General features: G+C 41.9%; 1 protein-coding gene across 3 annotated transcripts in view; it reads right to left on the reverse strand.

The window, feature by feature from the left end:
- Window positions 1-26,652, reverse strand: part of SUMF1 (sulfatase modifying factor 1) — a 122,420-nt gene that overhangs the window by 25,413 nt on the left and 70,355 nt on the right. For all 3 annotated transcript variants that reach the window (XM_053300237.1, XM_053300236.1, XM_053300235.1), the window contains exons 5-7: window positions 20,792-20,914; window positions 19,390-19,504; window positions 12,290-12,403 (exon numbers count right to left, since the gene is read on the reverse strand). In XM_053300237.1, coding sequence (XP_053156212.1) covers window positions 12,290-12,403; window positions 19,390-19,504; window positions 20,792-20,914 — 352 coding nt within the window. The remainder of the gene's footprint in view (window positions 1-12,289; window positions 12,404-19,389; window positions 19,505-20,791; window positions 20,915-26,652) is intronic.

Raw genomic sequence — 26,652 nt, forward strand, 5'->3', positions numbered from 1 at the left:
TTAATCCCCATTCAAGTACGAGAAAACCCGCTATGGGCCGAAAAGCCAAGCATGACACTTTTTTATGCCATGGCAAGTCCATTGAAATGAGCTTTTACATGGACACAGCATGTATATATCCAATTACCTTAACAGTTCCTTGATATGGGTTTGTCAAGAACAAATCAGGCGAGCCTAATCTCATCTTCTTTTTAGATAGCATTACCAGTTTAGACTATCATGGGAATGTCTTGGACATAGTCTACCTTGATTTCAACAAAGCATTTGGCTAGCAGAAATACATGTGAAAAGGATCTAGGTAAGTTAGTATAGCATGAATTAAACATGAACCAGCAATGTGCTGCAGCAAAGTTAATGAAATCTTGGGCTACATTAACAGAGACATAGTATCCAAATCATGAGAATGAATACTTCCACTTGATTCTGTGCTTGTCCAACCTCACTTGGAATACTGTGTCCAGTTCTGGGCACCAGATTTTGAAAAGGACACTGCTAAACTATAACAATTCAGAGGAAGGCAGCAAAGATGGTGAGTGGTCTGAAAACCAAGTCCAATGAGGAACAGTTAAAGGAGCTGGGTATGTTTTGCCTGGAGAATGGGAGGCTAGGGGGAGATACAATAGCTGTCTTCAATATCAGAAGGGGAGGGGGAAAGGAGCAGACTAGTTCTCTGTTGCTCCTGAGGGCAGGACTAGATTAAATGGGTTGAAATTACAAGCCGCAGATTCAGGCTAGGCATTAGGAGATTTCTTAACTGTGAGACTTGTTCAGCAGTGGAACAGTGTGTCTCATATAGTGGTGAGCAGTCCTTTGCTAAGGTTTCAAAGAGGCTGGATGGCATTTGTATTCCCGTTTATCACATAACAGCAAGCAATCAAAACAGTGCAATGACTGTGGTTGAAGAGAGATGAATCGGATGTCAAATTAAAGCCAAGGACAAGTTGATTGCCTGCAAAATAAACAGTGCTATCAAAAAAGGGCCATAGAACTTTGAAAAAGGGACACAAGAGAAACGCAAGCTGCAATCTTTGATAACTACTCTAGCTGAGCTGTTGCAATGTTAGAGAAATGTTCTGGTTTCCAGATTTGCCTGTCTTTTAAGCATAAGCCTCTGTCACCAGTGTTTAAATGGCTGCAGTGTCAGAAGATATTCATTCTCATTCTAAGTGCTCAGGAGTTAAAATGTCATCAGAAATTAATTTCCCAATGTGGAAAGAGAATATGATGTTATATTAACAGAACAAGCACTAAGTAAGTTCCCACCTAAGTTTCTGTATAGGCTAAGGTCATGAAAAGCTAATATTTGCTTGCGCTTACATCTCCTTGCTTGTTTTGAGTCCACGCATAATGATAGCCTGAAAATCAGCCTGGCTTGATCTAGGTTTGCTTTGACAAAAAGAAAAAAATTAGGTTCCCATATGGATTGCTGTAGCACCACCTGGAGAGCTAGTGATCACACGCAATTACATATCACTATTAATCACTTGTAAAATGCCAGGTTGGCACTATTCAAAGTGCAGATTTAAAAACAGATGAGTGCCTGAAAAGAGGTTACAGTCTAGGTCAGAAAACAGGGAGGAGCACAAGGAGGGAAGACGTTAAAACACAGATTGTAAAAACAGTGAGACACTGCAGAGTTTTATAATCTTGCGGGGTGGGGGGGAGTGGCATGGAAATAAATGTTAAAAGACTAGTTGCAGTGAAAGATTTGAAAATAAGTATTGAGGAGGAGCTGATTCTAGAACCAAGAGTGAAAGGAGATTTGGGGAGGTAGCAGTTCATGTGCATATTCATGTGCATATTCTCCCTGCTGAAGATGCCAGAGGTCACCATGAGTTCACAAGCTTCTTGCCACTCCATGCTCTGCCCCAGCAGACCCAAATAATCTAAACAGCACCACATCACAGGAACTCAGATAACTTTCAGGCAATAAGGAAGGAAGGAAGAAGTGTGAAAGCCAATCCATCAGTAGAATCAGAGGTTCGAACATGAACAAGGGATAAGAAGATGGACAGCAAACATTCTGTGCTAGAGATCAGCATTGCATGCACACTGTATTTGTTTTCTTGCCTGAAAGCATCATAGATTACATCTGCAGCAAGTGTGAGGTAGATACTGTTGGAAAAGAAGTTGAGAACTGGAGGACTAAATTTCTAGAATGAGGAGCTTCTGAACAGGCGACACTGCAATAATGGGGGAGATTGTGAAGAAGGAAGACAAGATCTATGAGGGCAAGGAAACTGCATAGAAAACAGTGTTTGTGAGGAGCAGGGGAATCAGACGGCATTCTGAGCTCTGAAACGAAGAAGTCACTTTTGTATTCTTTCCAATGAGAGTAGCTCCAAGTATCCCAACAAAGGACAAGCTATATTAGATGGGAAGGAAGCTTTTAAGGACAGAAATGATTCAAGCACCATTTACAAAAAGAGAAAAGTTGTGCTGGTTGACAACATTATTGTCCAAAAGGAATTCCGCACATAGCTAGAAAGGCATAGCCTTGAAACAGCCTGGGGAAAGAAAATGGAGAAAATTGAGACTTCAAAAAGATGCACGGAGAGTGCTTGATTTATAAATCATACATATTTGACATCTCCTCCAGTGTTCCCTAACAGGGATTCCCAGATGCTGTTGACTACAACTACCATAATCCCCAGCCAAAGGAGATGCTAAGAGTTAGTCAACAACATCTGTGAGCCCCTGTTACAGGGAACCCTGGTCTCCCTCTCTCTTTGTCCCTGTACTGCTGCCTGCCCCCCCTTTCCGTCCTTGGAAGCAGCCTGGCCTGTTGTGGGTGGTAGGCATTATTGTCTGGGGAAACAAAGCTCGAGGGGAGGAAACAGCAACATAAGACTAGGGCCTAGACTAGGGGTGTGCTCAGAATACAGTTTGGGCTGCGGTCCAAATTCAGACCAGTCTGGTTAGGTCCAGTTCGCCTGAACTATGGACTGGTCTGGCAATTCGAGCCAGCACTGGGGGGGGGGGGGGTGTTGAGTGGCACCTTTAAAAGTAAGCCACAGGTCCTTGCCCACGTGACCGCCGCTCCAGACAGCTTCTTGCTGCTGTGGTGTTCCCCCCAGCACTGTGTGTGGCAGTAGTGTGCATGGGCTTCTGCCGGGGGGGGGGGGGTGTACCGCCACAGCAGGAAGCTGCCTGGAGTGAGTCTCTTTATTTAGCAGGGGGAGAGTAACTGGCCTTATCCACACCCAGCACAGTATCTCCAGTGACTGTTGCTGGTATCTGTCTTATGTTTCTTTTTAGATTGTGAGCCCTTTGGGGACAGGGTTCCATCTTATTTGTTTATTATTTCTCCATGTAAACCGCCCTGAGCCATTTTTGGAAGGGCGGTATAGAAATTGAATGAATGAATGAATGAATGAATGAATGAATGAATGAATGGAGTGGTGGTCACACAGGTAAGGACCTGCGGCTTTACTTTTAAAGGTGCCGCTCGCTCCCCCCCATGCTGCCTCGAACCGCCAGACCAGTCTGCAGTTCGGGCAAACTGGACCAAACCAGTTTGCCGGACTGCAGCCATGCAGAGGCGTATCTATAGGGGGGGCACGTGCCCCGGGCGCCATCTTTTCTGGTCACGTGGGGGGCGCCGCCATGACCAAATTTTTTTAAATTTTTTTGTTGTTAATACAAATGTTTCCTGCTCAGTGCAGCAGCACTGCAGCAGTCAAGGGAGCGCGTCAGTGCCCCCTTCCCCACGAGCGGTCCCTTCCGCGCCGCCTGTGCCCCCCCCCCATTGCTTTGCTGGCACCTGGCGGCCAGTCAGTGGCCTGGCTTGGTGGCGGCGGCGGGCGCTTGTGAGGAAAAACCTAAGTATAATGTAGTATGTTGGGGGGGCAATGGGGGGGCACGGTGGGGGGGCACCATTTCAGTGCTTGCCCCGGGCGCCGTTTTCCCTAGTTACGCCTCTGCAGCCATGCACAACCCTAGCCTAGACTTATGTCTCAAGAGGAAAAGTACTTCAGTGAGCCAACAGCTATATTTAATGCAGGAATGAGGCAAGCCACTGCCTTTGCTGTGCAGTTTTTGCCTGCCCTCTTTTCTTCTGTTGACCTGCTGTCAATGGAAAGAGATTGCTGTTCTCTATCTAGAACTTAGTTCCACTCCGAAAATCTAGATAAATGATGGGGAAGTGAAGAAAGTCTACAGTTAAACCCTGCTAACAGAGCAAAGAGACACCTTTTGAAGTGGCAATTCTCTTATATTTAAAACAGGGAGAGCAACTGACCCTGTCCTACTCCAACTCACTCTAGTGCTTATATTTCATTTTAGATAGTGGGCCATTTGGGGACAGGGAATTATCTTATTGATTATTATTTTTCTATGAAAGCCGCTTTGAGCACTTTTGCAGGAAAGTGGTATATAAGTATTCGTAGTAGTAGTACTACAGGGCAGCAGATGGGAATACAGATTAACAACCCAGAGGCTTATCTCCTCCATGTCTGCTTCCTACAACAGTCCAGAAAAGGCCATTATTTAATCTGGAAATTAGTTGTTATGCCATATGCAAATATAAGTTTCAAGGTCTCATAAAGCAAGCCTCATGACAGTGACAATAAATGCTTGTTTTACAAGTGCTTCTTTAAACACTGAAATGGTCCACATCTGCTAACACTTATGAAGCAATCCAAAATTCATTTTGAAACATTGATCTGTAACTTTCCACGTGTAAAAATGGAGGGCTCAAACTTGCTGTGGAGCCACAAAGCTATATGAGCCTGTAGCTGCTGAGCTGTATAGAGCTTTGCCCAGCAACCATGCAATTCCAAGAGTGATAAGGCTGAAATTAAAAGCCCATCTCTGGGTAACGAAGCACAGTTCAGTTATCACATTCATGCTTGGCTGCTTCTCTGCAAGCTGATAAGTTACACTTGACAAGACAGGAGCTGGGGCCATCCCGCTCTTCCTTTCTCTCCATGCATAATAGTAGTGTCAACCACTCCTCGCCACTGCAGCCATCAGCAACAATGTATTTACTCCCTACTAACAACTCAAAGAATACTGCTTTCTCACTCACAAGCGTGGTAGCAAGTGTTATTAGGAAATGCAAGAGGCTGAAACAATGCTATGCCAAAAAACGATATATAAAAAGGAACAAGCTAAATGCTATGATCCTCTCATGTTTGGTTATTTCTCAACAATTTATTGTGGCTAGGGGTGTTGGGAAATGTAGTAAAACAACAGTTGGAGAGTGTCAGGTTGGCCACCCCTGCTAGATTATTCATTTCAAATGTTATCCTATTTTTATTGACTAATATTACAGGAGAACCTTGTTAATTGCAGACTCGACATCCGTGGTTTTGCCTATCCGCAGTTGGGCAATTGGCACCCAGCCTGGGAATATGCAGGGAGAAACAGCCAAAAAGGGTTAATTTTCACATGTCCACCTCTGAGGTTATTTCCACCCGCCATTTTGTGTAAGGGAGCCATTTTCTGGCTCATTTTTGTTTTAAAAACAGGAGGATGTGTGTGATTTTTCACCAAAGGAAATGCAAATTGCAGCATTTAGGGGGGCATTGCTGGACAGCTGGGCACATACTGAGCATGGGAGGGCACTTCCCCCCATGGTTTTTGGGCAATTTTACCTGTTTCTGGCTCATGGTTGTTGTTTTTTAAATGGAGGGAGGACATTATTTTTCACCACAAAACCCTGCAAATTGCAGCATTTGGGGAGCACAGCTGGGGGCAGAATGAGCATGTTAGGCACTTTCCCTCATGATTTTAGAGCAATTTTACCCGGTTTTGGCACTTTTTGACCTCCGGGAACCTAACCCCCGCAATCCCATAGACACAATTACTCAGTATTCATGGTTTCCCTATCCACACAAATTGTGGAGAACAGAACCCCTACAAATACAAAGGTACCTTTAAAACAAAAATGAGTATAAATAACAAAATGCATGAACCGTGGTAACTTAAAATATTGATTAGATCACAAAATACTATAATGTGAAATACCATTCATATTATCTGGACCCTTTTCAATCTTTTCTCCTTGGGTGTGGAGCTGAAACTGTTTTGGTTGCCCTGGTGGATGACCTACATCAGCAGCTAGACAGGGGAAGTGTGTCCCAGTTAGTTCTGCTGGCCCTCTCAATTGTTATTCGATACTGACCATGGTGGACCACCTCACCAGGTTGGTTTCTGAAGAAGTGAGATGTTCCCCAAGGTACACAAAATTTGGAAAGTGACTGTATTCACACAGCTGTGTTCTCCTGGTCTGTGCAACAGTGATCTAGCTCCAGAATAAGAAAGCAAGCCGGGCACATGCCCTTTCAAAGCTACTGTTCCAGATGATGCAAAAGAGCACAACTTCTTTCATTCCTCAGCTCAGTTCCAATGCTTTCACCCCGGTGTAAAAATAGAAGACATTACAGAAACAAAAAGCTAACCTCATGGAAACATTAATTATAGCAAAGCAGTTTTCTTCTTATTTATACTACTTGGAGAATTTGTATTTAATGCTTCAAAGGAATAGTGTTTTGGAGTCCTGAAGATTACTTATAAAAGTAGTGTTGAGTGCACTGTCTGATTCAAAGGAAAATAAAGAATTCCTATTTTGCAAGTTAATCCAAGCTAACCGATCTACAGAATCTTCTCACTCACTAAAGAGGAATATGGGAGTGGGGGAGGGGCAGGGAAGAGAGACATTCTAATTCAGTTCGGGGTTAAGTGATATCTCATGTAAGTAAAGGAGTCCTCTCAGACTGAACCTTTCTCCCCTCACCCTCCTAAGGGTCTCCTTGTTGGCTCACTATTCCCTCTAAAGTTCAGTAGGAACAGTGAACCAATGACAGGAAGACCCTTGCGAGAGGGGGAGAATCACACTGCATCTTCTATCCCCAGTGAATTTCAACAGCACCTCCTTTCCAAGGGATAAGACTTGGCCAAACAAATCTGAAAAACAACTAAAAATGGAAAGTCCTATGGCCTTCATTTACAAGCTTGTTTCATTCAAAGCTGTTAGAACCTGCTCATTTCTGAAAGCCGCTCTTAAAAAGATAAATGAAACAGCTTGGCAATTTCAGTTATCTTTTCAGACGGCTCTCAGAGATGAGCAGATTCTAACTGCCTTGAATTAAACAAGCTGATAAAGCTTCTGGCTGTGTGAGATTCAGACTGCTCCCTTGAGAAATGTTAAGACTTGTTAAAATCTTAACCCTTGCAAAAGAGTTGCCTTTGAAACACATTAGGAATAAATGAGAGCGCCCCCCCCCCATATTAAATAGATGTCTTGACAGTTTTTCCTTGGATTTTTCTTTTTCTTTTTTTAACAGCTGCTTGGTCTCACTTTTCATCTTAGAATTAGGCAATCATTCATTCTGAAAAATCACTTGCAGCACTGTGTTTTCTATGGAAAAGACAGATTTGGCCACCCCACCTTTTACTCATTGTGTTCTATTGGTATGTTGCCACCCCCACAAACCTTGATTTCAGGAAAAAATGTGAGTGACTGCAGCAGTAAAGGGCCCAGAAAGAAACAGAAGAGCACATGAATGGGATGGAGATAATCTTCTGAAGCAATCAATGGTTTAACGTGTAAAAAACTACCCCAGACCAAATCAGACTATTGGTTCATCTATTCTAGCCCAATAGAGTTGACTGACAGTGGCTTTTCCAAGGCTTCAGAAAGTTCTACTGTCCAGATCTATTTTTGATTGGAGATGCCAAGGATTCAACCAGAGACTTTTGACATTGTTTACACAAGTGTTACTAACTGGTTTGTTTTATCCAGACATCGAGTCCTTCCCACGGACCTGGGATGGCTGAATTTTATTATCAGTGTTGTTGCTGTTATTATTATAGATATTGTTCTATATATAGGATGTTCCCAGTAAAGTTGCTTTTTGTAATTGGCTGATGATCCCCTGGTATTGCTATGTCGATTATTTTGACTTGTTTTTCTTTCTTCTCAACTACAGTGATATCTGGTGTATTGTGTGGCAGATGTTTGTCTGTTTGTAGTCGGAAGTCCCATAATATTTTAAAGCCAAAAGCCATGCAGTTCATCGTCGCCTGGAGCAGTCCAATTTTTAATTTTCTTTGCTCTTTCACTTATTAATTCTGATTATTAGATCTTGCATTTGTTGGTTACATTTTTTGATCTTTTTTACCCAGCCTGCTTTTTTATTATAATCTATTGGATTGTCCCATAATTTCCGCCAGAATTGCACTGTTTCTTCTTGATTTGGTGTTTCTAGGTTTCTTGCAGTTTCTCCTTCTATGCTTTGGTAGAAACGTCTCTGATTCAACTGGAACTGGAGATTCTGCCTGTGTTGTGTAATTCTGGCTTCGTATCTGCTAATCTTCTTTGACACTGATGTTATTTGCTGCTTTATTATTTCCAGGACTTCTCTAATTTTCCTTGAAGCTAGGTGGTATTTTTGGATCAGATACTGTTTGGTGTTTTCATTCTTCATCTTCTTATCTTTCAATTTACTAGCATCTGATCTAAGCCTGGCGATTTTATTTTCTAATCTAATCTTCCATTTAGGTGATGTACTACTTTCTTTTTTTACCTTTGTTCTGTTATTTCTGTATCTGGATGCTCCAGCAACAACTTATTGTGGCTGGGATGATGGGAATTGTAGTTCAGCAACATCTGGAGGGCCGCAGGTTGGGGAAGCCTGATCTATAGAATTCCTTGCCATGGGATGTGGTGATTGCCACCAGCTTGGATGGCTTTAAAAGGGGCTTAGACAAATTCATGGAGGACAGGTCTATCAATGGCTACTAGTCCGATGGCTGCGGGCCATCTCCAGCCTCAGAGGCATGATGCGTCTCAATACCAGTTGTAGGGGAGCAACAGCAGGAGAGAAGGCATGCACGTACCTCTTGCCTGTGGGCTCCCCAGAGGCATCTGGTGGGCCACTGGGTGAAACAGAATACTGGACTAGATGGGCCTTGTACCTGATCCAGCAGGGCTGTTCTTATGTTCCTAAAAGTCCTTGCACTAGCTTTTATGCAGTTATATATATTGGAAGCTGCGGACTTGTAGCAAACATGACAGATCAGCTTTAAATCTCCTTTGGAGACAAACAGTGGCAAAGAAGCGCTACCTTTCGAATAAACAGGTCTTTTTCCTCCATACTTTCCTCACTGAATGCTGTATACCCCAGATAGAAACATTGGCAAGCTATGAAGAATACATGGAGTAGATTAAATTGTTTCAGGGATTTATACTCCAGTTCAGACCTGGAGACTCTTACAATTGTGCACAGAGTCCGTGCCCTTGTTAAAAATTAAAACTGTGAATTTAGAAGGAACACAGCTCCCTTCTCCTGTTTTGTAAAAGGTCTCTGTTGAGAACTCCAGCTCAGAATTGGAGGGTTTTTCCTATCATAACAAATTCCACAGCAGTTGTACTCCTCTGGGTGGTGCAGTCATGATTTTACTTTCCCGTAAGTCCCTGGAATAAAGCTAGCAGATGGCATACCATCTGGGGCAGCGCCTCCATGAGGCAAGATAAGCCAATGCCTCGGGTCACCTGCCCCCTACTTCAGGCCACTCAGTTAGTGCTGCAGCTGCTGTTCCCTGTCCTGGCCCACGACCTCTTTCTCCCTGGCCTCATGTGCCAGGTCAGAGGCCAGCAGTGATGCTATTCCCCTTCACGTTCTAACCTGCCCTATCTCTTACTGACATGTGCTTTTCCCAAGACCAAAAGCAGACAAACCCATTTTTGATGCTGGGGAAAGCATGTGGCAGTAAGAGATAGGGGCTAGCCTGTATCTGTAAAGTGAGGAGGGTGGCAGTGGCAGCACTGGTCTGATCCGTAGGTCTTGCTGCTGGCAAGGGGATCAGGAAGGAGACTGTGTTGCGACTCGCCTCAAATGGCATGAAGCTGCAAGCCCTCAGCATAACATCCTGCCCACGGCACTTATGAGAAATTAAAATTGGGCGTGTCAGTCACCCAGAAGAGGACTGCTAGCTATAAGACCCCCCAATTTTGCTCCCCCAAAGCTTAGTGGCAGAGCATCTGTTTTTCATGCAGGAGGAGGCCTCAATTCCTGACTGAGACTCCTGCCTGAAACCTTGGAGGGTCACTACCAGGCAGTGTGGACAATACTAAGCTAGAAAGACTAAGGGTTTGACTTGATATAATTCAGCTTCATCTGTTCCATTTCTCCTCATTTTCATTTTCACCGAAAGCAAATGGGACAACGAAATTGACAGGGGAGGCATTTCAGGTCAACCCTTAGTAAAAGTCATAAAATCAGCCAAAAAAACCCCCAAACCCCACATTAATCCTTTCCCCAATTCCAAAAACATAACCATGAAAATTCCTAAAGTCCCCTCCCATTCATTTGTGCCTCTCATGTACTCAAGCTTCCTCTGTTCTAAAAGAGCCCACCTTCCAAACTTGCTGATTCTTGTGTGTTGCTTTGAGCTTTTTAATGGATATATAGGTAGCTATGCAGAGGAAATTTGCTCCTAAGAAAATGTATCCTAATTTAATTTGGTAGACGTGTCATTCAAAGTGATACAGCTGAGTGTTGTGACTAAACAAAAGCAGGGTTTGTTTGCTTTCTTAACACCCAAGTGCTTGAGATAAATATGGTACTTATTGTGTCATTAGTTCTAAATTTATTTATTTATTTAATCCTTTACTATTTCGAAGGAGCTCAGGTGATTTCCATCCCCACTATCTTGAAAACAACCCACAGATTATATTGAGAGATAGTAACTGGTCCATGTCAGCCAGTACAGCTTTGGGAATGGTAAGGATTTGAACCTGGGTCTCCCTGGTCCTTTTCTGACCAGGGAGTGGGAGAGTAGGTGTAGATGGTGTCTGAACCTCTGCTACGCTGCTTCCTTCTTCAAAGGCCAGCATAAAAGAGAAAGGGGGAAAGCCAACACAGAGAAGAAAAACACCAAGAGGAGCATGTGACATACAGGGCACAAGAATTAAAAGGGCCCCATTTTGTGGGTGGGATTGTAATGTAGGTTTTACTTCTGAAAAGGTTGAAGAATACTACATTACACCACACTGTCTCTCCATTCGGCTTATGAATATGCAGTTTTATGGACCACTTCAGTTTTGAGGATTACCATTTTACTCTTGTCTATTATTTTGACTGTCCACAGGCACTCAAGGAACAAAATAAAAGGGTTGTAGTTGTTTATACCACTGCTACATGTTTCAGGTGGAGGGTGGTACAAGCAGAAATGACATTGATTATGGACACAGGCCAAATAAATACTACAGACTCCTTTACAAAGAATGATCAAGTGATATACAAACTTCCAATTGTTCTAGATTATGAAGATATGTTTATGAAGACAAAAGGAACTGTGATACAAAGGAGGGACATGCTCACTCTATAATAACTCATAGGGTAGAAGTGGCACATACCAGATATTGAAAGTGTACTTGCTTCTACTGCATTTACTTCTCAACTCAGAGAGAGAGGGAGAGGGAGAGAGAAAGAGAGAGAGACCCCCCCCCCAACACACACACAATGTGGTGACTATAATTCAAATTCAAATCTCTGCTCAGCTATGAAGTTCAATGGATGAACTCTTTCTGCACCTAAGGATGAAGGGGAAGACCATGTGCATGCCCTGAATTCTTCTGTGAAGAAAAGAACTACAAATGCAATGAAGAAATGACCATTCACATAAGACTTGTAGGCACCTCTTATACATTCAGATGAGCCTGTAACTGGCACAGTTACCTGAAAGTTATCTTATGAAGGAAAGGGTGGAAAGAAATGTTTTTGCCTGTGTTATAGTCTTTTACTTTATTTAGTCTTTTCAAAAACTCAACATATTCAGAATGTCCATTGCCCACCATGATACTTCCTGGATTCACACCAAGGAAATCAGGCAAAATGCATTCAGAAGATTTTTATATTAGGTCAAAGGGGCTTGACAACCGAGTGACCGACTTGTCCTGGAAACAGTTGCCATTGAATGCAGCAGAGAATGGGTATTCAAACCCCATTCTGGCATTCTTAGGATGACCTTCTGTCTGTCTTCACCTTTAATCTCCATTAAGTTAGGGTTAAAAAAACCCACACTCTAATAATTCTGTTATAGTAGATTGTTTTCAAATTCTTCTCAAACGCACAAAAGCAGTTTGAAGCAATCAACACTCATTTCAACATTTCATTTAAGGTGTGGATGGACATTTTGAAAATCGAAACAAACACACACCAGTTGAAAAATGCTACATATAAATGGTGGGGAACAGCTTTCACTGTGAAGTCTCCTGATTTAACATATAGCATATCCAGATGTGTGTCTTGTGTTATACTTATTAATAACAAATACTCACTGGATTGTATGTTTCAGCAGCAGAATGATTAACAGTCCACCAATCAGAGGTCCACTCCCAGGCATTTCCCACAATGTTATACAAGCCATAACCATTTGGAGGAAATGCTGTTACCTGCAAAAGAGAATAAATAAATACTCTACGGTTTAATCTAGTTGTTCTTGAGAAATTAAAAGTTTTTCAGCAGTGTCAATCAGTTTTACTAAAAAGAGCACACATATTGTCTTTTTATTTTGCTTAATTTCTGCTTCTTCCTTCAATCGAAAGGGATCCCCAGAGGTGGCTTAAACAGGAACACAGACTCCTGCCCTTGCTAATGGACATCACTACAAAGATAGTTCTCTTTCTAAATCCAGCAAGACAAGCCATCCGACTGTTTCGAAGGCGGGGGGATACCTTTAAGGACTGAGGAGGGTGCTCTTACCCCTCTGCCATGTTTCCTCCACTGGAGCTGCAATTTAAAAGGGTCAGGTGAGGCAGCAACATGTTGCCTCCTCGAACCAGAAGTGACCGAAAGTACCCAGTGCACATGCTGGGCACATGTGCCGGGTACTTCCAGTCACTTCCAGTCCAAGGAGACAACAGGGTGGCAGGGAGGTACGCTGCCACACCACCTGACCCTTTTAAACTGCAGCTCCAGCTGGGGAAACACAGCAGGAGGAAGAGCACCCTCCCCAGTCCTTAAAAGGTATCTACCCTCCAACCACCCTCCACCAGTTCCGTGCACACCCCTAGTCACCCTGCTTTCTCTTATTCTCTTTATATCTTAGTATACCCTGTCCAAGACTCTTTGTCATCCAACTCTACCACCACAATTTACTTTATGTCTTGCAAAATTCAGATTAATGGCCAACATTCAGAGCATTGGTCCGAGGACACAGCAGGACAGGAGCTACATCCTTGCAGAGAGAGAGTGTGTACTCTTAATGCATCCAGAGGCCTCTTAAGCAACAGAGTGCATAGATGGGGGAAAGGGGGGCGATTTTTCGCTGCTCTCCCTTTCTCCATGGGTACTCTTTGATTTCCAGAAATATGGCCTGAGGGTCATACAGCCCTGAGGGGCATGTTTCTGGGCGACAAAGAGTATTTCTGGAGGCAGAGGATATCCAAGTATCTGGAGGCCCCTTTCCCACACACTCAACTGCTCAAGAAGCCTCTAGCTGCTCAGGAGCCACGTCCTCAAACCACAGTTCAGGAAGGATAACAGGCACTATATGCAAAAAACAAAAATAAAAAAGCTTTACCTACAGTACCTATCTACTACCATGTTTCACCCATAATTCACTTCATTTACAAATTAACAGGAATGAGACTTTAATCACTTCACAGAATCAGTAACCTATATTCCACAAGCATGTCTTCTCCATATTTTCCACAAAAGAAACTGAAAAGGGCCTCCCAACCTCTTCCCACCCAATCCCCCCCCCCCACCCCAGCTTTCTGCATTCCCACTAAAGACTACTGGTGTGTGGCCATTTTTCAGGTAGAAGAATCACCACAAAGTGATTTTCTCATTAATTTTAACACAGTAAATAGTCGTGTGAAAGAAACCATATATTTATCTGAAAAATACTTCTTTTGTTACAGCTAGCTTTATTAAAACATAGGAATGTTCAGTTTCATCATGAAGGCTCTCTCCCAAAGCCACTTCACCAAATGAAAATGAGAAAAGCAATATCCATTGAGATTTTCAACTTGAAACTGATAGTATGAACTGTATAAGTGTGCCGTTGAGTCACTGTCTACTCCTGGTGACCACAGAGCCCTGTGGTTGCCTATATTGTTTGTTTGTTTGTTTGTTTGTTTGTTTACACAGTCAGACAGGTGTTATTGACTGGTTTGTTTTATCCAGACATAGAGTCCTCCCAAGGACCTGGGATGGCTGAATTTTATTGTCAATGTTGTTATAGATATCGTCGCAGAATATAGGTTGTTCCCAGTAAAGTTGCTTTTTGTAATTGGCTGATGGTGATTTCTGTGGCCCCTATGGTGTTGAGGTGCTCTTCAAGGGTCTTTTGGAACTGCACCCAGGGCGCCAATTACCAACTTCCTTCAAGTTGCCATTCTTAAGCCATTGCCAGGTCTTGGTGATGTCTGATTTTCCACTTATATTGTGCAAATATTGACCATGCAGTGGCTTAGTTTTCCATTTTTCTGCTCGGTTCTTGACTTGTTCTTTCTTGTAGGCCTGCTTTGTTTCATTGGTGTTGAATAGTTTCGCATTATTGACCATCTGAAGTGCATCTTCTTCACTGTCCTTCATATATTCTTCAAGGCCTCTTTTCTCCTCCTCTACTGTTTGATGGACTTGCAGCATTCCTCTTCTACCTGAGCTGCAAGGGAGGTATAGCCTATCTACATCACTGCGGGGGTGCAGAGCATGATTGATGGTCATGATTTTTTTGGTCTTACGATCTAGCGTCTCTAGCTCTGCCTGGGTCCAGTCTATTATTCCTGCAGTGTATCTGATAACAGGTACAGCCCAGGTGTTTATGGCTTGTATGGTGTTCTCACCATTGAGTTTGGACTTTAGGATTTTTCTAACTCTCCTGATGTATTCACTTCCAATTTTTCTTTTAACTTCAGTGTGTGCAATGTTATCAGCCTGGAGAATGCCCAAGTATTTGTAATGTTCTTTCTCTTCTAGGTTCTTGATGTTGCTTCCATTGGGCAGTTCTATTCCTTCTGTTTTTCTTATTTTTCCTCTGTTCATTATTAATGCAGCACACTTGTCTAGTCCAAACTCCATTGCTATATCGCTACTGAATATACGGACAGTGCTTAGCAGTGATTCAATTTCTGACTGGGACTTTCCATACAACTTCAGATCGTCCATGTACAGCAGATGGTTGGTTTTACTTGATGTTTTAGATGTTTGGTATCCAAGGCCTGTTTTGTATAGTATTTGTGAAAGTGGGGTCATGACGATTACAAACAATAGAGGGGATAGTGAGTCCCCTTGGAAAATGCCTCTTGTAATGCTAACCTGTCCAAGTGTTTTGCCATTGATTGTTAACTGTGTACTCCACATGCTCATTGCTTTTTAAATAAATATCTGAATGTTTTTGCTGACACCAGTTGTTTCTAAACATTTTAGTATCCATCTGTGAGGCAATAAATCGAAGGCTTTCTTGTACTCAATCCATGCAACACTTTGTTTTTCTTCTCTTGCAATTTTCTAAAATCATTTTGTCAATCAGCAGCTGGTCTTTTGTGCCTCTGGTGTTCGGGCAATTTCCTTTCTGTTCAACTGGAAGCTGTTTGTTAGTTAATAAGTGTTGCATCACTTCATCTGCTATTATTCCCGTTAATAATTTGAACATGGCAGGTTATCAGTCTATAATTACTTGCAACCACACCTTTTGCTAGGTCTTTCATTATGAGATGGGTTTTCCCAGTTGTTAGCCATTGTTTAATATCACCTCCTTGCAAAATGTGATTGAACTGTTTTGATAGTTGTTTATGAAGGCTTGTTAGGTATTTAAGCCAAAAGCCATGCAGTTCATCGTCGCCTGGAGCAGTCCAATTTTTAATTTTCTTTGCTCTTTCACTTATTAATTCTGGTGTTATTATTAGATCTTGCATTTGTTGGTTACATTTTTTTGACCTCTTTCATCCGGCCTGCTTTTTATTATAATCTATTGGATTGTCCCATAATTTCCGCCAGAATTGCACTGTTTCTTCTTGATTTGGTGTTTCTAGGTTTCTTGCAGTTTCTCCTTCTATGCTTTGGTAGAAACGTCTCTGATTCGACTGGGATTGAAGATTCTACCTTTGTTGTGTAATTCTGGCTTCGTATCTGCTAATCTTCTTTGACACTGCTGTTATTTGCTGCTTTATTATTTCCAGGACTTCTCTAATTTTCCTTGAATCTAGGTGGTATTTTTGGATCAGATACTGTTTGGTGTTTTCATTCTTCAGCTTCTTGTCTTTCATATCTTTCAATTTACTAGCATCTGATCTAAAGCCTGGAGATTTAATTTTCTAATCTAATCTTCAATTTAGGTGATGTACTGCTTTCTTTTTTGACAGGTCCACTGATCTTATATCCAAGCTCTTGTGGTGTTATTGTTGCTGCACTGTGCATTAGTTGGTTTGTTTCTTGCAAATTATTGGTTGTTATTTCTGCAAGTGCAGCATTGACATCTTTTAAAGCCTGAGCAAGTTGTTTTTTCGGCAACTGTTTTTAGAGCTGGAAGTCGAACCCTGGTGGTTGTTTGGTTCATGTGCTCAGTTATTTTTTGCTTTAGTTCTTGTTGCTTTTCTGTTAAACGGCATTTGGGTTTTTGAAGTGAAGGCAAAGGGGAGGTTGCCTGGTTTTGATTTTGAAACAGTTCAGCAACAGTGGCATCCTCGATTTCCAACACCTCCTCCACCTGCACCTGAGCAACTCTTCAGTTGGTGGTAATTCTTCTTCCATATCTTGAGCCTGTGTTGCTCTTTGCAGTTCTTCCAGCTGAACTCCTGTGAATACTGTATTTCTTATTATGAATCTTCTCTGGTCTGCTAGCCTTTGTTCTGTTATTTCTGTGTCTGGATGCTTCTCTTTCCAAATTTGGTACATTCTTTTTAAATAACCTTTTCTAGTTGGACTAGACTTGTAATAGCAGATTATTATTTCCTTGTTGGTATTTTTCGTATTTTTTTTCTTTTCAGTTAAGCAACGTTTCTTCCAGTAACTTTGCAGTCTCCAGCCCTGGTTTCTCAACTGAAGATCCTGAGTCCTGTTGCCCACTTGCCACCAGATGTCCAGGGACTCCAGCACCTGACGTGGTCCTTGTTGACCCGGGCGAAGACCGATCCGGTATAGATTTATTAAAGTTACGTCTCACCATATTGTTGATGGGAGACGCACTCTTCGTCTGGCTCCTCTGGTGAGACCTGTCCAGTATGGTTTGACCTCTGGCATAGCTCTCACCTTCTTCAGAGCACGCAAGCCCCACAACCACGCCAAGGTAGTGCCTCACTGAGGGATGATGATGATGATGATGATGATGATTCTTAATAATTCAATTTCTATACCACCCTACCAAAAACGGCTCAGGGTGGTTTACACAGAGAAATAACAAACAAATAAATAAGATGGAACCCTGTCCCCTAAGGGCTCACAATCTAAAAAGAAACATAAGATACACACCAGCAACAGTCACTGGAGGTACTGTGCTGGGGGTGGATAGGGCCTGTTACTCTCCCCTTCCTAAATAAAGAGAATCACCACATTAAAAGGTGCCTCTTTGCCAAGTTAGCAGGGGTTTGGTAGAATACAGGAGGGGGTTACCATTGCCATCTCCCACACAGTATGAGAAGATGCCTTTCAGCATCTTCCTATATTGCTGCACCCAGTACAGGTGTTTCCCATAGTCTAGGAAACATACCAGCGGGGATTCGGTCCAGCAACCTCTGGCTTGATAATCAAGTCATTTCCCCACATAGTTATTAATAACATAGTTATTAATGGGTTCTCAAAAACATATAATTATGTGCCTCCTGTAAATAAATGTGTATGTCGAGAGTGAATACTATCAGTATACAATTCCAAATATGTGGGAAGCACTCCCAACTTATTAGTCATGACTAAATAACACTGAGTCAAATTAATCATGACTAAAAAAAAATCCTATTAATTTCAGTGAGATTTAGTCATAACTAATTTAGTTAGGATGCTACCCCATTGATACTTTAGACTGGGTGATATACCAGACAGCAAAACATGGGCGCTTGGAGCACCACTTGTCTTAGTGTGTGTGTGTGTGTGTGTGTGTGTGCGCGCGTGTGTGTGTGTGTTTGTATAAAACCTGATGGTGTTGCAAAACACAGTAGTTCTGCTCTGACATAAAGTTGTGCAAATGCAGTTGTTCAAAGTGACACCCACTGTAAATAATGGTTGTCGGGTTATGCAACTGCATTTGTACAACTTTACATCAGAGCGGAACTGCTCTGTTCTGCAACACCATCAGCAGTGGTTACACACACACACACACACACACACACACCAGCACAGGCGGTGCCCTATCCTCTGTATTTGGCTGTGTGGTATGTCAGCCACAATTCTTTGCCCTGTATTAAGGCTCTGCTTTCTTTCACTTAAAGCTTGAATGCAACCCTTCATCTCTATTTGTAATTGCTCCTTTCTCCAGGACTTGCCAGATCTAATCTATTCTTCTGGTTACTATGACTGTTTCATCCTAGATTAAGAATTCCGACATTCATCCACTGCTGAAAAAGACACAGTAGAAGCAGACTCAGCTTGCAACTTAAACTGCAAAAGATTTCCTAACCACACTTAAATGATGAAAGTACTGCATGAGGCCACACAATTTTCACATTTCCCATCTTGTAGCTACCACAACCTCATAATTAAGTCAGTAAGCAACATGAGAAACAAGGAGTAATAATACAAAATATATTTGAAATTACTGACACCAGTTCAGTGGGGTACAATGATAGTACTGTCCCAAACGTTTTCACCTACTTAGCTGTTTTCCCTTATCCCATCAGCTGAAGTGCTAATGGGGTAAGCAGTAGAGTATTGGAGGGGCGGGGTATAAATAGTTCAAATAAATAAATAAATAAAATAAAGTGGAAAAGAGTTGTGTCTCCAATAAGTTTTAAGAAGTTTTACTGTGTTCAGTACAAACTGGTGAAATTTCAGCAGCTAATGCCACATTTCTCATCCTAGGCTTCTGGGAATAGACACCCAGCTCCCGTTGTGCTTCCCCATGTAATGGACATTTAGTTTAAAATTAGACAAGTTTATAAATGAAATGTCTGTCAATGGCTATTAACCAGTTAATAGCTCAGTAACATTACATCTGTACCACACCTTAGAGATAACAGGGGAAAGTCTTGAATGTTTGCCTCTCCAGAGCACCCAGCATTATATCTAGGGGTTCTTCATCTTCCTTTTGCTGAGCAGCTCAGCAACCTAAAGGGAGAACACAGGAGCATTGCCTGCCTGCCAGACTGTGGCCCAGACTTTATGGGGGCTTTTACCTAAAACTGATTGTGTGGATACAGTCTCCAAAATCTCCCCATTTCTACATTTATAAGGCTACCCATGAGCTGTGGGGAGTGGGCTAGTAAATTTCCTTCATACTTACAGGTGCCGTTCCTTTGTATCCATCTTCCCCAGTGTTGCTCACAGGGAATTCTCCCTGCCAGACATTAGCATAATGCTGACCTTTTGGATGAAGTTTGTTCCCCCAGGGGAAAAGTCTGTTGAAAGAAAGTACAAGCAGTTTTTATCCAGAGTAACAGTAGGCTGCTTTTGGCTCGGAGCCAAGGAGATCAAAGATGAGAGGCATGAGTGGCTGCCAGTCTCAAAAAGTTATTTTTTATAGATCACTTAGCAAGAATCTGCCAATGCTGTGCACATACAGATGCTTTTAAAAAGCAGATGTTAAAAAATGTACTTAGCATTGCATACTTGTATGGCAGTTTTATAAGGCAGCATTACAGATTTACATAGTAAAGAACAACACTTTTCACCTTGAACAAAAATTGTAACCAAATCTAAGCTCTCAAAGAAAAACTGGGCACCTAGGGCTGTAAATATTGTTGCATAGTTTATAGCCTGGGAACCAGATGAACAAAATATACCATGTTGAAAAACCATGGTTGAAAAACCATGCAAAGGGGAGATCAGGATGGATATTCTTGTAGAAGCAGGTGGCCGGGGGTTGGGGGAGAGGAAGCCTATACAGGGGTAGGGATTGGCTTCCTCTGACCTTCATTTCTCCACCCTTTCACTTGAGAAACCACTTGTAGTTATGAGTTCAGAAATGATCATGCTTCCTCATACAGCCATTTACTATCAGAAAAAGAAACATTTCTGGCATGTTGGAACGCAATTGGAATTCAGCTGGGGATCTCTCTCTACAAGATTCCCACCACTCAGTAAGATCACCAGGAGGGGCCCATCTTTGGGTGCCACCAGTTCATCTGGTGGTAACCTGGGATCAGGCCTCCTCAGTTGTCACCCCGAGGTTGTGGAACGTGCTCCCCGTGGATATGAGAGGATTATCTTCCTTGGAGGACTTCAGGAGAGCCTTAAAGACCCATCTTTTTAGCCTGGCTTTTAATGATTAAAAGTCTAGTTTTAATTTTAATTCTAGTTTAAATGTTTTTTAAAAAATTGTTTTATTATGTGTTTTTTATTTTAATGTAAACTGCCCAGAGCCACTTTAGGAAGGGTGGCATATAAATAGAAAATACACACACACACACACACACAGAGAGACTTACTTTGCACAGCTAGGAGCCTCTATGGTAGCGATCATGGAAGGCAAAATCCTTGTGCTTTAAAAGAAGAGATCTGTAGAACTCCCAAGTAAAACCTCTGTTTTGCACAAATAGTGGTATGAGGAGGATGTTGCCCAATTCTGATCTGCTAAAAAGCTGCAACTAGTAGAATCTGATGTGCTCATTACACTATGAGTTAGAAAGTGCTTCCCCAGCTGTAGCTGCTACCAACTGCAAAAGGAACAAAATCATGACAAGTACCTATTATCAAGGCCTCCCCGACAGCTGTATTCCCATTCCGCCTCCGTTGGTAGTCGCTTTCCTGCCCAACTGCAAAAGGCTACAGCATCAGTCCAAGAGACATGAAGAACTGGATGATCCATTCTGGGAGAAACAAACCAAAATAATACTCAGTCTGAAACAAGAAAAACCTGCCTCAGTTCAGTTCAGCCCTGCACAGTGAAACAGAATTAGAACTTCTTGTCAGATCACGGACTACGCTTGGCACAATCAAGGAGTGCACATGAAAAAAATGTTATCCTGCTTTATGCCAGAGTCCCATCTAGAGACTGAACTGGATAGAACGTTTTTTTGAACAAAACCAAAAACACAGAGATCATTGCAGGAGTCAAGATAGTGGGACAGTGCCTGAGAATTTATGTAGACAAAGTGGGATGAAAATAGTAAGAGGAGTAACAAGAGAAAAGCCATTTTGTGTACTCCCAAGGGAAGGAAAACAGGATGAACAGAGACTACCAGAGATAAATAGGTACCTATGATCAATAAAGGTTAGGAAACATAGGAAACTACCATATACTGAGTCAGACCATTGGTCTATTTAGCTCAGTATTGTCTTCACAGACTGGCAGCGGCTTCTCCAAGGTTGCAGGCAGGAATCTCTCTCACCCCTATCTTGGAGAAGCCAGGGAGGGAACTTGAAACCTTCTGCTCTTCCCAGAGTGGCTTCATCCCGAGGGGAATATCTTACAGTGCTCACACATCAAGTCTCCCATTCATATGCAACCAGGGCAGACCCTACTTAGCTATGGGGACAAATCATGCTTGCTACCACAAGACCAGCTCTCCTCTCCTTAATAACAGGTTAATAACAACACTTTTTAAAAGTGTTATTCAGCCCACTGAAAACCCCTGTCATTTTGCTTGCATAATGTAAAACATGAAATGCAAAATGAGTTCCAGACAGTGTTCCCTCTGGTGTGCACATGTGCACACAAACCCAAGTTTTATGATGTGTTTCAGTTAAACAGTTAATTTTAAATCCTGCTCAAATTGAATCAGGAAGGTCCCACTCTGAATATATGTGCACATACACTGCCCCAGACCATCCTAAGTGTTTATTTGAGCTGGGTTTGTTTGTTTTAAATAAAGTAGGGTGGGTGGGTGGATTCCTGAGAGAATTGTGTCACTCACTGGCTTCTAAGAGAGCAATTACACATGCATATACCACAGGATTAGTCATTGACAATACGAAGTGCAAGAAGAATTTCCCCAGAATGCCTTAAACCCATAGAAGTCATTTTCTGCAGCTGTGACTGACAACTAACAGAGAGGATGGTATATACAGAGATATGCTTTGGATGTTAGATAAAATCATGAGGACTCAGATAATCGGCCTACACATGTTCCACTGAATGTATAGGGCTATAGAGCAGGGCTTTTTGTTGTGGCATGGGAATAATTTATTTGAATCTTCAACCTGTGGCAAAATCACAGTCCGCAGCCTCTTAAAACTGAGGGGTGAACTGCAGTCTCACCACATGTCTGAGATGTGTTAAATAGGTTTTTCTCTCTCTTAAGTCAGTTGCCAAAAGGTAAGTATGCCAGAGGCCTACAGCTGGTTTGGGCTGTAAAATTCCAAACACACACCACTCCTTCCCTATACCTAGCTACTCAATCAGCAGACCATAGGAGAATCTTCTCATTCATCCCTTCTGCCTGCCTTTGTATCTCTCTCTCTCTCTCTCTCTCTCTCTCTCTCTCTCTCTCTCACCACCTCCTTTCCCACACCTTAGCTCTGTCCATTAGTTATTGTATCTGGTACTCATAACAGCATTCCCAATAGTGCACCTGCAGGCCCCACCGCCTTCGGACATAAAATCAAACCTCAGGCAACCATGCCAGAGGCTTAGGTTTCCAGTCATCCAAATTCATGAACCCTCAGTTCCATCTGAAAAGCAACCCAATGTTTCAGGTCACAAACCTGAATAGTCACCCTCAGTTGCTTTTCAGTTTCATGGCCAATAACTCCAGTTAGAAAGTGGGATTGTGTCATCCAAAGGCTGCTGCTATTTCTAACTGGAGTTGAGGGTAGGAAGCTCCTCCCTCTCTCCATATCCAGTTGGTTGCTGCGGCTGTCCATCATTAGACGGAGGAAGCCCGCACAGTCAGTCCCCTCCCAGTCTCCCAGACTGGATGATCTGGGAGCCCAAGAGAGGGAATGGGGCAAACCACCAGCCTACTGGACCCATGGTTTCCCATTATGTACGAAGGTGGCCTCTGAAACTCTGCCCCTCCATTCTCCGTGATTACATGTTTGCCTGTGGAGACAAGTGCTATACTCATGGAGAGATACTTAACATGATGAGAAAGGCTGTTGTATCCCAGGATTCTGCATCATGGGAAGAATCTCTCAACGAATACAGCATTAGTCTCCACAGGCAAACCGTGGAGAGCAGTGGTGGGGCGGAGTTTCAGACTGCGTCAGCACATGAGTATATGGGTATGTTCACGGGGATGCTGTACACAAGTTACAGTATCCCTTGATACAACAACCACCAACAGGGCTTTTTTCTCTGACACATGCTCACTTTGTGGCAAGGCTTCATTGTCACAAAGCATATATACTATATAAGGCAGTGGCCTCATCACATCACTATATAAGGCAGTGGTCTGAATCTTCCTCAGCAATTACTGCTCATTACAAGACACACACTCAGCAACCTTTCTTATTTATTTATATTTGGTCTGGTGTAGGTTTTTATTTTTCCTGCATTGCACTGTTTCTACAGAACACAGTTCCAGAATACTTTAGTTAATATGACCACGTCCTGGGTCAAAATGATAAACTTCCATAATACATTAGGGTTAGAGAGCAGATTTCTGGTTATTTAGCACTGATTTTGACCTCTTTTTTATTTTTTAAATCCCCTCAGGATAAGTGGTGCTTCTATTTTTGGTGTCAGTTCATCCTCATTCCATTCCATTGGAGAGCAAATGACAGAATTGTCTTGAGGAGCAAGAATTACACGATGTTACAGTGAGTGATGTGGTTCTTGTCTTAAAGGATTTGAAAAATACGTCAGCTTTTACCAGCCCTGAGGGGAAGAATTTGATTAGTACACTTTAATGACAGACTCAAGGCCACTTTGTATCTTACAGCTTTCTACAAAAGTATTCATCTCTGTCAAGTGGGGCTTCACAACGCACAGTTTTGGTGGGATGGGCTTCAGAGAGCAGAGGAGGTTTGAATTTAAAGTCGAACAATTATAATAAATCTTTCCATCTTGCCTGTCAATTATCTTTTCCCATGGTCTCTGTCTTCTCTTATGTAACAACTGGTACTTTAGCAATACAAATAAGATCAATTTTGTACTTTAAGCAGCTTGTCAGCATGCTCCAACAGAAAAAGTACTGGGTCAAAAAATGAAGACCTATGCTCTGATCCTATATTTCCCATCAGCTATACCATGTCACTTTGCTATATAACTGGCTTCAGAGAATGGTCTAAGGGCACATGAGACAGCCATCTTGCTGAATTTAAGCAGGTCTTTGTGTGATCAGTGCCTGGATGGGAGGCCCATGTATGACATCTTTGCGAGTGAGGCTGTAGCTCAGTGGTAGACCATCTGCTTTGCATGCAGAGAGTCCCAGGTTCAATTCTTGGCATCTGATGATACGGCTGGGAAAGACTGCTGCCTTGAAACCTTATAGAAGCTGCTGCCAATCAGTGTAGCTAATACTGAGCTAGATGGACCAATTGTTTGACTTCCTATGTTTCTATGGATTGTCATTTTTGTAGTGCCAGAATACACCTGCTCTCTTGCCACATTCCATTCCTCATTTCATCACTGAGCTCAAGGATAGGGGAATCATGCCTACTGGCCCTGCCCCGACCTCCATGCATTCAACAGAAGGCAGAAATGGGATATCTATGCACATAGAACTACACAGGCATATATTTCTCATGCAATATGGTTTCCTAAACATGTAAGAGGATCTAGGTATGTAGAAGTTGGTGCTCTTAAGCCCCATTTTCATTTTCCATTGCATGCATGGAGATCACAGATGTTATCCTTAACCCACTCCAGGTATTCATCTGTTCTTACATAGATGTAAGAAACTTGCCTTCAAGTGAACAAATATGGAATGGCTTTAGCTATCATATCCTTCTTACAAGCTCCCCAGGGGTATCTGGCTGAAAATCAAGTGGACTAAATGGAACACTGGCATGTCCAAAGTTTCTGAATGTTTCAGTTTAAACAATTAAATTAAACTAGTCATTATTATTAGAATATCCTCAACAAGGTAGTTTTAGAGCAAATGCAGAACATGACTTTAACAAGAAACTGTCAGCTCCTTTAAGTATGCTAACATCATTATTAAAATGTCAGCAGAACAGTTTCTAAGTGAAAAGTGCAGTAAAGGAGACAAGGGTCACAGCTCCATGTATTTGAAATGCCCTCCCCAGCGAAGTGCACATGCTACCAACCTTGATGCATTTTTGGCATCTGAATACTTTATTTGCACAGACTTTCTAGCATGCGTCGTGGGGGAGGTTAATGTTTGGACAGAGTATTGTGTGAAAACAGATGCTGAATTTGCAATTTTATGGATTTTAGTAGCTGACATCCCAATGGCATGAATATACAGCCAAATAAATAAATAAATAAATAAATAAATAAATAAATAAATAAATAAATAAATAAATAAAAAATGCACAGCACTAGCATCTGTATTTCTGAAGTGCAGGTACTCATACAGGTGAGGGGGTGATTGTTCCCAATCATACTTCTTCCTGGAAGGGAATATAGCAAATATACCATAATAAAATAAAAAATAAAGCTTGGCTAGCACCTTCAGTGTGCATCCCAGAATAACTCTCTGAAAATGTTCTGGGGCAAATGAGGGATTCATCATCAGACAAGCTGATAAAGCAATGCCCTGAAAACCACTGAGTTAGACCACTTTGTGTTGCTAACCTTGACTGCTAGGATCATGGTAGAGTTTTCCAGATTAAAATTAAAGTTTCTTATTTTAAACTGCCTTTCATTCTAGAGAGAAATTCAACTATATTTCTGCAAGTCCATAATACTCCACATTATGGTCCCTCACATGCAATCTGAGAACTTCAGTACAAAAACATTTCTTTATTAAATACTTCCCTTTCACCTTTCTGACCTACAAGGTGCTAGTAATATAACAATAAAGCCAACCCAAGTATCAAAACAACATACTATTTCAGATTCTGAAAAAGCAGATCATAAAAAGTAACAAATACCTATATCATTGCTGCTGGTTATTACCATTTTCTAGGGTCTAACATTCAGAAATTCAAATGTGTACCTCTATGTATCTCTCCATTTATAGTCTGTTTTTATCTAAAATTGCATGCATTTTTAATATTTTTGATATTTATCATTTTCATTTGCCTAGGAGTTAAATGTACTTTGCTATACAAAGTGCTTCATGGTGGCAACTTTAACAAAAAAGTAGTTTTATTATGCATATTATATATGAAAAACTCATCTACAAAAATCTTTTCCAAGTATCTCTGTAGAGTTATTGAGAAACCTACAAACAAAATGAACTCTAGAATACAGAGCCTTCACAGAAAATACTATACCAAAATTTTTTTGTCCTTTGCATCTACAGTACATGTCAATGTGCATCAAATGCATTAATGCATTTTTGTTTGCCAGGCAGAGCAGTGTGGGACCATTTTTTGAACAAGACTTTAATAGCTAACGATAAAGCATAATCTAGTCAAAAACCCACTCCATACAATCCTGTTTAACAGCTACACTATACTTCGATTACATACAACTTAAGTGTACTGAAGCAGGAGTGCGATGGAAGATAAGCACTGTAAAAAGAGAAGCAAG

This window comes from Hemicordylus capensis, chromosome 2 (genome assembly GCF_027244095.1).
Source record: "Hemicordylus capensis ecotype Gifberg chromosome 2, rHemCap1.1.pri, whole genome shotgun sequence".
In the NCBI taxonomy this organism is placed as follows: domain Eukaryota; kingdom Metazoa; phylum Chordata; class Lepidosauria; order Squamata; family Cordylidae; genus Hemicordylus; species Hemicordylus capensis.